The 10,400-nt window shown below is 43.6% G+C and overlaps 1 protein-coding gene and 1 non-coding gene across 2 annotated transcripts in view; one reads left to right on the top strand and one right to left on the bottom strand.

Annotated features, from left to right (window-relative positions):
* The window catches only part of SLC30A4 (solute carrier family 30 member 4), a 50,500-nt gene extending 41,328 nt beyond the window's left edge, over positions 1–9,172 (bottom strand). Inside the window, exon 1 of the mRNA XM_007935220.2 lies at positions 8,782–9,172. Within this exon, the coding sequence (XP_007933411.1) occupies positions 8,782–9,172 (391 nt within the window). The remainder of the gene's footprint in view (positions 1–8,781) is intronic.
* TRNAK-UUU lies at positions 5,738–5,810 on the top strand. The gene has a single exon. It is a non-coding gene; the product is annotated as a tRNA-Lys (tRNA).
* Positions 9,173–10,400: the final 1,228 nt, after the last annotated feature.

Raw genomic sequence — 10,400 nt, 5'->3', positions numbered from 1 at the left:
CTAGTAATGGGATGGCTGGGTCAAATGGTATTTGTATCTCCAACTTTTGAAGGAATCGCCATACTGCTTTCCACAATGGTTGTACCATTTTACAGAAGGACACAGGAAACTTAAGGAACTTAAGGACAAAGGAAAGTGACTATGATAAAAAAGAATGAGGATGTCCCAGAGGAAGTGATATTGGCAAAAAACTTTATGTTAAAACAATCTTGAGATGTTTCGTAACACTGAATATCTAAAGGATGAAATGTTGGAAGCAGACCCAAACTAAGAAAAGAGAATCACAATTCACCAAGGCATAGAAAATGTGAGAACTTTGTGCTCTACATTATATGACAAGATGACTGTAAGCACTATTCAAACTACTCTTGGTAAGTTCTTTACAAAGAAATATTAATTCTCAATACTCCTACTGTTTTAAATTATAGCATACTGTTCTGGTTACCTAGTACTGCTCTGACAATAATATACCACAAATGGGATGGCCTTAACAAACAGGAGTTTATTCTCTCACAATTTGGAGGCTTTAAGTCTAAGTTCAAAGTGCCAGGCTGTAGGGGCTGGGTGAGAGCCCCTCAACCTTGGGGTCCAGCTCTGCCTCCTGCTCCCAGCCCACTGGAGCTAAAGGCATTTCTTCACTCAGACAGCTGCAGGCTGCTAAGGCTGAGAAGCCCCAAGGTTGACAAGTAAAAAGACACAGTCCCGACGTTACCAAACCACACGGCAGGCCATTGACTTAAGTCCATTGTAAGTCCCAAGGTCGGCAGAGTATGGCAGGCAGCCGAGCAACGACACGGCTACATGCAGGGTCCAAGCATGCCACAGGCCAGAGACCATTGCCAAGGCTTCTCCTTATATACAGAAAGCAGGCCACATACCCAAAGGCAGCTACTCAGCTGCTTGTGGTAAATCCCACCATGGAGTTGACTGCCAGTCTCATCATGGGGAACAACTACCACCAGCTGCCCAGCCATTCAACCAGGCCCAGCCAAGTTGACACACAAACATGACTATAACACATACTAAATAGTTTTTCTAATTTTTCATTTCTATATGCATTTATAGCCAACAGGAAGAGAATTTTGAATGTCTGGACAGAAGTTTTTAAAGATCATGAACAACTATAATTTTTCTCATTGATTATTAAGATCACTTTGCACAGTTTAAACTTGTCCATTTTTGCCATAACACATTACCATGCAAAATGAGAACTGCCTATATCCAACTGGCTCTTAAGTCAATTTTAATTGGTTCTCCGCTCTTGTAAAACCCCTCCCCCACTCCCTTTTCCAAAGGTACCTGAAGCAACAAATTCTGGGCCTACTGAGGATTCTCTAGTGTGGTGGTTCTCAAATGTGGACCTGGGATCATATCACCTGCCAGCTATATAGAAATGCAAATTCTCAGGCCCTATTCCAGACCTCGGAGTTCCTGGGTGGTAGTCGGTTAACTAGAAGAAAGGTTGGTGGTTCAAACCAACCCAGAGGTGTTTCAAAGGGCAGGCTTGGCAATCTGCTTCTGAAAAATCTTATCCTTGAAAACCCTATGAACAGTTCTACTCTGCACATATAGGGTCGCCAGGAATTGGAACCAACTTGAAGGTAACTAATAACATTTCAGATCTACTGAACTACAAACTGGGAGTAGGGCCCAGTATTAAATGTTTTAAGCAGCATTCTAGGTGATTCTGATGCATGCTAAACTATGAGTCACAGCTCTAGTGTAAATTGGGTTGGTTCTCAGCTTTCCCTACTGCTTGTTTAGGATTTAGTCTATAAGTCACCTCTTGTCTATTTCCTTTCCAGTTTCCAAAATTTTTATTGCTATTGCTCCTTTCCAGTTTTCCCTATCTGTGTGGATGGATATATATGTATACACATAGGAGCTCTGGTGGTGTAGTGCCTAAGGCATCTGACTGCTAACCAGAAGGCTGGCGGTTCAAACTCACCAGCTACTCCTCAAAAGGAAGACTGGGCAAGCTACTTCCATAGTGATACTGCCTTGGAAACCCAAGAAGGGGTTGCTATGAGTCAATTAAACTCAATGGCAGTGAGTTTTTTTTTTTTTTTTTGGTTTATGTGTGTGTATTTTAATCTCTTCACTATAGTTTAAGAGAGGCTTAAGAAGAGAGACAAATTAGATGTATGAGTATTTGCCATTTTACCTGAAATTCTCTTTGCATTCATTCTTCAAGCTTTTTCATCACCAAGTGCAACTGGTAATCAATAACAGTATTACTAAATCCAAAGGATATTTCTTTCTCATCTTATTTAGACTTCTCAGCAGCTTTAACCTACTTATTCCCATTTTGGAATATTCTCGTATCTTGGATTCTGGGGTACTTGTTTGCCTTTTGCCTAACTTCTAAAGTTAGATTTCCTCATGACTTGGGCTCCCTAGGTAATTTTATCCATTTCCGTGGCAGTATACACCATCTCTCTCTATATATTAACCTTTCTTCTGAACTGCAAATTCATATGTAACAGCCCACTAGACATCTCCACTTGGCTATTCCATGAATTAACATGTCAAAAACAACCCTTGAGCCCATGCATAAATCCTTTCTTTCAAAAATGGCATACATTTCCATACTGCTCAGGTGAGAAAATTCAGAGACATATCCAATAACACTTCTCTTTCCTCACTCCTCACATCCAAACCATCAACCAATATGGTCAATGTTACCTCTAGAATGTTTCTCAATCAATACATTTTTTCCATTCACTCTAGTCCAACCTATAATTTCTTGTTTGGACCTCTGCAACAGTTTATACTTGTTTGCATTCTTGCACCTTCCAATCCATTCTCCACCTAACAGCCTGAATGAAAAAGATAAATTTATCTGTACTTTAAAAAGGTAAATCCCATCATGTCACTCCCCTGCTTAATACCCTTCACTGACTTGTCATCACACCTGAATAAAAACTATTCATTCAACATGGCCTATCAAGTGCAGCCGGAATGCTCCTTGGAGCAAGAATGGCCAGACTTAGTCTCACCTACGTTGGTCATGTTGTCAGAAGGGACCATTCCTTGCACAAGGATGTTATGCTTGGTAAGGTGGAAGGTTGGCGAAAAAGGGGAAGATCGTCAATGAGATGGACTGACATAGTGGCTACAATGATAGGCTCAGGCACAGCAAGGATTGTAAGGCTGGCGCAGGACCAGGCAGTGTTTCATTCTGTTGTACATAGGGTGGCTATGAGTCGGAGTTGACTGGATGGCACCTAACAACAACATCAAGCCCTGCCTGACCTGGTCTCCCTGCATACTTCTCCAAACTCATTTTACACCTCTTCCCCTCTTGCTCACTATACTCCATCCATGCTGCCCTTCTTTTTAGTTCTTTTAAAGAACTGAAGGCTTTAGGACCTTCATGCTGTTCTGTTTACTTAGAACACTTTTTTCCTACTCACTCTGCTTGGATAAATCCTATTATTTTTTCTTTAAGAGTCAGTTTAAATGCACCTGGGAAGGATAATGGGGCTATCTACTTCTGTAAAGATTTATCACACGGAAACCCAATGGCAGTGAGTTTGGTTTTGGTTTTGGTTCTAACACAAATTGTTTGACTGGTTACTATCTTGCACAGCACCTTGCTCTTTTTTTTTTTTTCATAGCACTTAAGATAATTTCAATGTTAAATTTACTCATGTGTTTGTTCAACATCTGTCTCCTCCATTAGATTAAAAGCTTCTGATAGTAGGGATCATAATGGTTTCTTCTCTATCATTATATGATAGAGATATCATTATATGATAGAACCAGAGCATGTAGCACAGTGCCTGGCATAAAAGAAAACCACCAAAACCAAACCCACTGCCGTCAAGTCGGACCCGACTCATAGCAACCCCTCCCCTTGGGTTTCCGAGGCAGGATCACTATGGAAGTAGATTGCCCCATCTTCCTTCTGAGGAGTGGCTGGTGGTTAGCAGTCAAATGCCTTAAAACTAAAAAACACTTGCAAATGGAAGGAAAAAATAGAACAGACCTTGTCCTAGGTTTTAAAGTTATTGTTGTTGTTGTTGTTATTTGCCGTCGAGTCAGCCCTGACTCATACTGACCCCTCCTTGGGTTTCCGAGGCAGTATCACTATGGAAGTAGGATTGCCCAACCTTCCTTCCGAGGAGTGGCTGGTGGGTTTGAACCGCTAGCCTTCTGGTTAGCAGTCAAGTGCCTTAGGCACTATGCTACCAGAGCCAAAACTCAAAATCAAATCTGTCAGACCTTTAAAAATTACTTCAATTTTTTAAAATTAGTTCATATTTCCTACATAAGATGCTTTATTTCTAAGTGCTTTTGAGACATTTTAATAAATGCTCTACCATATACAATTTAATTCCATATAATATCATGAATCATACTTATTAAATACTAGGATGTCTATACTGTTTTATTAATAAAAGACTTCAAATTTAAAATAAAGTATTTGAAAGGAAATAACTTATTGTGGCTTTCATGAAACATTATGTACCAAATATCAGTTTTCAAAAATGGGAAGTCAGGACAATGCTATTATTATCTTTTACTTAGGTGAAATAAACTCAATCTTAAGGGGGAAAATTGATTATGGTTTGGTTTTGAGCTCTGGTAACATAGTGCCTAAGGCATCTGACTGCTAACCAGAAGGCTGGCAGTTCAAACCCACCAGCCACTCCCCAGAAGGAAGGCTGGGCAATCTACTTCCGTAGTGATATCGCCTTGGAAACCTAAGGAGGAGTCGCTAGGAGTCAGACCTGACTCGACAGCAGTGGGTAGCTTTAAATATTAAATATTAATTTCTATTAAGTCTGAATGACCCAATATTCCAGTTGTGTGAATGTGGTCAAGTCACTGAATCTTCTTTAGTCTGTTGAGACTATACTACAACTGGCCACAGCTTCACTCCTGTCTTTTAATTTCTTTACAACTTAAACTTTTGTTATTTTCTAATATAATAAAAATTAATTAAACAAAAACGTATTGGATGTCTGTTCTGTACCAGTCAATGTTCTAGGTGTCAGGAATTCAATTTATGTGTCAGTAGGGGAATGCAAACAAAATAATCTCATGCTGAGGGCATTGAAAGCTGAGGAGAAGAGTGGAGAGAAGGAAGGAGTGTGTTAGTAAGTCAGAAAAGAATTCCTAAGATCCTGGATAGACTGGCAGAACGATGTGGAATAAAATTCAAAATTATAAAAAGACCAGGTTTACTGGTGTGACAGAGCCTGGTGAAAGTCCCAAGACTACTGCTCCTAGTTACCCTTCAGGATTTGAACTCATTCCCGTGGCTTCCAGGCAAACAACAGACAGGCATATAGGGTGAACATTTATTTATACAAGTAGATACACTCCTTACAATGATCAATCATAGGAGAACAGAAGGGCAGTATTTGCGTGGGGAGTTAGCTGAGGGGGCAGGAATGCAAAGGAAAGAAGGACAGAGGGAAGAGGTAACTACAGAGAGTAAGTGGGAAGAAAGCTATTACACTGTGGGGAATTGCAGTCAATGTCAAGAAACAAAATGTATATGAACTACTTTATGGAAAATGAATTTGCTCTGTAAACTTTCACCCAAATCACAATATTTTGTCTTTTTTTTTAAGAGATCCTGAAGGTACTTTTTCAGATGGGCCATGAATGGTAAGAAACTGAAGATTGGGGAAAAGGCAGTCAATATAAAGCTGTTTTTTCCAAAAGTGTAGGCTGTGATCTATTAGTGGACCATGAAGTCAATTTAGTGGGATATGCTTGTTAAGCCTGGATAGCTCAGTTGGTAGAGCATCAGACTTTTAATCTGAGAGTCCTGCGTTCAAGTCCCTGTTCAGGTGCTTTTCCATTTTAGGAGCTCTGGTAGCATAGTGCCTAAGGCACTTGACTGCTAACCAGAAGCTGGGGGTTCAAACCCACCAGCCACTCCTCGGAAGGAAGATGGGGCAATCTACTTCTGTAGTGACACCACCTCGGAAACCCAAGGAGGGATCACTATGAGTCGGGTCCGACAACAACAACATGATTGTTAAAAATACGAAAATATATCACATGAAATAAAACTTCTGTTTCAGTTATATATATATTTATACATATACATATGTGTATACATATATATGTATTCTTACTCTGATCAGTGTTAAGTGTAATTCTTTCTATAGCAAGGTCAAAGACAGTTTGAAAGCAACTGAGGTTGAATACTAGTTTGAAAGTCTTAAGGCAGGAAATAGCTTTGGGAGTCTTAGGAAGAGAAAGGAGACCAGCATATCCAAAATGAGCATTGGGATAGAGTGGTAGGAAATATATCTACATTTCCTACCTACAACCTACAACCAAGCATCCTAAATCTGGACTACCATCTCTGTTCTCATCATGGTTCATCATTAGGAGATAATGAGGAAAAATCATCTTTTTTTGGTTTCATATTAGTAGTCTAAATTGCCTTGAAGAGACTGTTGGTAGAATGATGGACATCAAAGGCAATTCTGGTGAGGGCTGAGAAGTAAGGAGAGCTATGGAGAAAGTCTGTATCATTTTAGAGAATACACAGGAATAGAATATTGCTAGAAATATGTATGTTAAATGTGTTTCTTGTGAGGCTTTAAAAGAAAATGAAAACAAAACGATCTGGAAAATTCTGTTGTACAAACTAAGGACAAGTGTCTCAGAATTTTCACCAAGGGCATGGCTACACAAAATTTTGTTAGAGACTAAGGCTGTGTCTGATGTCTAACCAACCACTACAGTAGAAAACTCACCAGTTTAGACTGAAGGAGGGAGCTCTGGTAGCATAGTGCCTAAGGTACTTGACTGCTAAACAGAAGGCTGGCAGTTCAAACCCACAAACCACTCCTCGGAAGGAAGGTTGGGCAATCTACTTCTGTAGTGATACCGCCTTGGAAACCCAAGGAGGGGTCGCTATGAGTCAGGTCCAATTCAATGGCAAACAACAACTAGACTGAAGGAGACAGAAAAATTAAAAAAAAAAGAGGAAAGAATGCCATCTGCCTTTTGGAATTCTACAGGCAGCAAACACACCAAAGGAGCTATATATGTTGTCCTCCAAGAAAAAAGGACCATCCCAGGCCCAGCTCAGAGTTCAGCAGAACTATTGGAAGAAGCATGGGAAGCAGGGCCTTCTCAGTTTCAAAGGGTAGGGCCATAGCCTCCTGGATCTTAAAGAGTGGGGCTATGGCCTAGGATTCAAAGAGCTGGATCTTTGCTAACTTGATTCTGCGTGTCAGGCTGCAGTTAAGATGTGCCAGAGGTTGGGGGTGCCATGCCCAAGGAGCAGAAGAAGTGGACCTGCCTGGGCCAACGTGGTAGAGTTGCCACTCAGATGGACTAGGAAAATGGGGCTGCCCATGCCAAGGGAATCCTGTCTTACTGGGCCTGGAAGGCAGAGCTAAAGCACAGAATCCTCCACCTGGAATCCAGAAGGCAGAGCCAATACCCAGAGTCTATACTGCAGGGTCATTTCCTAGGTGTCACATTAAAAAAAAAAAAAAAAGGATTATTTTCAAGCCTTGAGAGCTATTGTAATTTGTTCTGCTGGATTTTGGACTTGCTTAGTGCCTGTTATTCCTTCTTTCTCTATAATTTCTCCCACTGTAAATGGAAATGTCCACCTTGTGCCTGTTTCACCATTGTACTTTGAAAACAGATAATTTATAATCTATATTTCATAGGTTCACAGATGAAGGGAATTTTGCCCCAGGATGGAATACACTTAAAGCCTTGCCCACATGTGATTTAGATGATTCAGAAGGTGAGTCTTAACTTGGAGTTAAGACTTTTGGGGGGTGATGTGATGGTGTAAATGTGTTTTGCATGTGGGAAGGACAAGGTTCTAGGGGCCAAGGGGTGAATGCTATGGATTGAATTGTGTCCCCCCAAAATACGTGTTATAATTCCTAACCTCTAAGCCTATAGTTAGGAGGTCTGGTGCGTAGTGCCTAAGGCACTTGACTGCTAACCAGAAGGCTGACCGTTCAAACCCACCAGTCACTCCTTGGAAGAAAGGTTGGGCAATCTACTTCGCCACTCCTTGGAAGTAAGGTTGGGCAATCTACTTTGTAGTGAGACTGCCTCGGAAATTCAAGGAGGGGTCGTTATGAGTCGGTCCGACTTGATGGCACATAACAACAACAAGCCTATAGTTAAGCTGCTATGGTAGCATAGTGGTTAAAGCATTTGACTGCTAACCAAAACGTTGGTGGTTTGAACCTACCAGCTGCTCCTTTGAGAATGATGGGACAGTTTGCATCTGTAAAGATTTACAACCTTGAGGCAGTCAATGGGGCAGTTCTGCTGTGCCCTAAAGGGTGGCTATGAGTCAGAATCCACTCCAAAGCAGTGGGATACCAATGCTAGGTTATAAACCCATTGGGAATTCATAGCTTTGTTTTGCTAATGAGGCGGGATTAGTGTAGCTTGTGTCTCCAGTCAATCTCTTTTGATAAACAAAAGACATTAAACAAGCAAGGGAGAGACTCAGAGACAGGGAAGATCAATGCCAAGACACATGAAGATCATAGTGCAGAAGGAGAAACTCAAAGAGACTGGACTTTCCTCCAGAGCCTTCCCCTAGAGCCAGCATTCCGAATTCGGACTTCCAGCCCCCTAAACTGTGAGAAAATAAATTTGTTTGTTAGCGCCAACCACTTGTGGTATTTGTTTTAGCAGCACTAGATAACTAGAGCACTTGATAAAGAACTGAATGAAAAGAAAGTTTAAGCCTCAAATCACGTGCAATTAAGGCTTGACAAAGACTTTCCAGGCAAGGTAAACAGCGTTGGCAACACAACTCACCTACAAGTTCTCCAATCATGAAGAGCAAGTAAAGGACGGCAGCAATGGTCAATCTGGTTTTCACCTTTCTCTGCTTTAGTAACTCTCTCTGCTTGCTGCAGTTGTCACAGGGGTCCACCTTCAAACTCAGCTGACTGTTGGTCAAAGGTAAGTCCTGGTCCAATAAGGAATCGTCGTCAGCCTGGAGGGCTGGGTGCGCCCCGTTAAGAGGCCTTTCTGAGATTTCAGAACCATCATCGGCTACTACCACTCGAAGTTTGTTAAACCGAGAAAGCCCCTCGTCCCCTACCTCACCGTAGAAGTCAAAGGCGCTGGTGTCATTTAAAAACAGCGGCGCATCATCCTTCCTCAGCAGAGATTTGAGGCGCTTCCACACGCCGGCTCCGGCCATGGCAGACGCTGTGTGGCCCGGCGCCGAACGGCCCGGGTACAGGCGGAAGGCCGGCGGCTCCTACTTCACAGGAACGCCAGTTCCCGACGGCAATGCCGCGCGTCCCTCCCCACCCTGTGAAAACAAAACACGTTATAAATGAAAGGCCCTCCAACATTCCCCTCAAGTTCCGCCGAAGCGGGCTGCGGTAGGAACGCAGCGCCGGCCCAGCGGCTCCTTGTTCGCCCCGCCACCGCCGCCAGCACCTATAGGCTCAGGCCGGGTCTCCGCGAGGGGGCGGTGCAACTACCTGGGGCGCTGTCTTAGGGTCGCAGCTCATCTCCCGGTCCCCAGCCCACTCGCGCGGCTTGCATAACTCGGCCCGGGGCAGCGGGGGAGCAGGGCCACCCTCGCGCCTGCCACGCCCGCCCAGCTGACGCTAGAGGCGGGTACTCCAGGTCTGACAGGTTGGGGGCCGTGCCTGCAGCCACCGCTTCTCCCCGCCCTGCATGATGCCGCGCGCGTGCGCCGGAGCTGCCGCGGGCGAGGCGCACGAGGGAGGGGTCGGCGCGAGGACACGCAGGCCCGCAGCGCAGGGCTGTGGGTGCCCGCGAAGGGCGGTGCGGGGGTGCGTGTCGCTTTCCTAGCCCCTTGCTCCCATCCGGGTTCCAGGTACCCAAGCGTCCAGCTGTGCCCAGAGAACTCTAAGTCTGGCGCGGTCTCTTACTCCGCCCGAGGCGAAGCCCCAGTCTCTGGCAGGGCCTTTCCATCTCCGCTGGATGAGAGGCATGTGTGGCTTAGCTGAAGTCTTCAAGCCAAGTGGGTGGTTTCGAACAGTCCCGCCAGGGCTTGGGCCGTGATACTTAGGAGTTCCCGCCACCAGTGGTGGATCTTGGGAATCTTGGGTTGGGATCTTGCTGGTGGGTCCTACCCAAAAAATAAATTTAGCGTCTTCTTGCCAAGTCAGAAAGAAGCCAAGCCCCTTTTCTCTTCTCCAACAGCTTCTCATTCTGGGAAGTTGGCAAATTTTGCTGCACAGTCAGGTCAACTTGGAGAGGGCAAGTCAGCAGGTTTACTATTGTTATTTAGCAAATATTCTGGTCCTTGTGTGTCCACCACCACATTCCTTTTCTCTCTGAGATATTTAAAATAATGGACTTAAAAGAGTCAAAAGAGAACCTACAGATTGGGAAAAAATATTTGGTAATAACATATCTGACAAGGGACTTATCTCTAGAATTTATAGAAC

The sequence above is a fragment of the Orycteropus afer genome, unplaced genomic scaffold, assembly GCF_000298275.1.
Source record: "Orycteropus afer afer isolate SDZICR_OR568_19922 unplaced genomic scaffold, OryAfe1.0 scaffold00026, whole genome shotgun sequence".
NCBI lineage: Eukaryota > Metazoa > Chordata > Mammalia > Tubulidentata > Orycteropodidae > Orycteropus > Orycteropus afer.
This window is presented reverse-complemented; position numbering and strand designations above follow the sequence as displayed.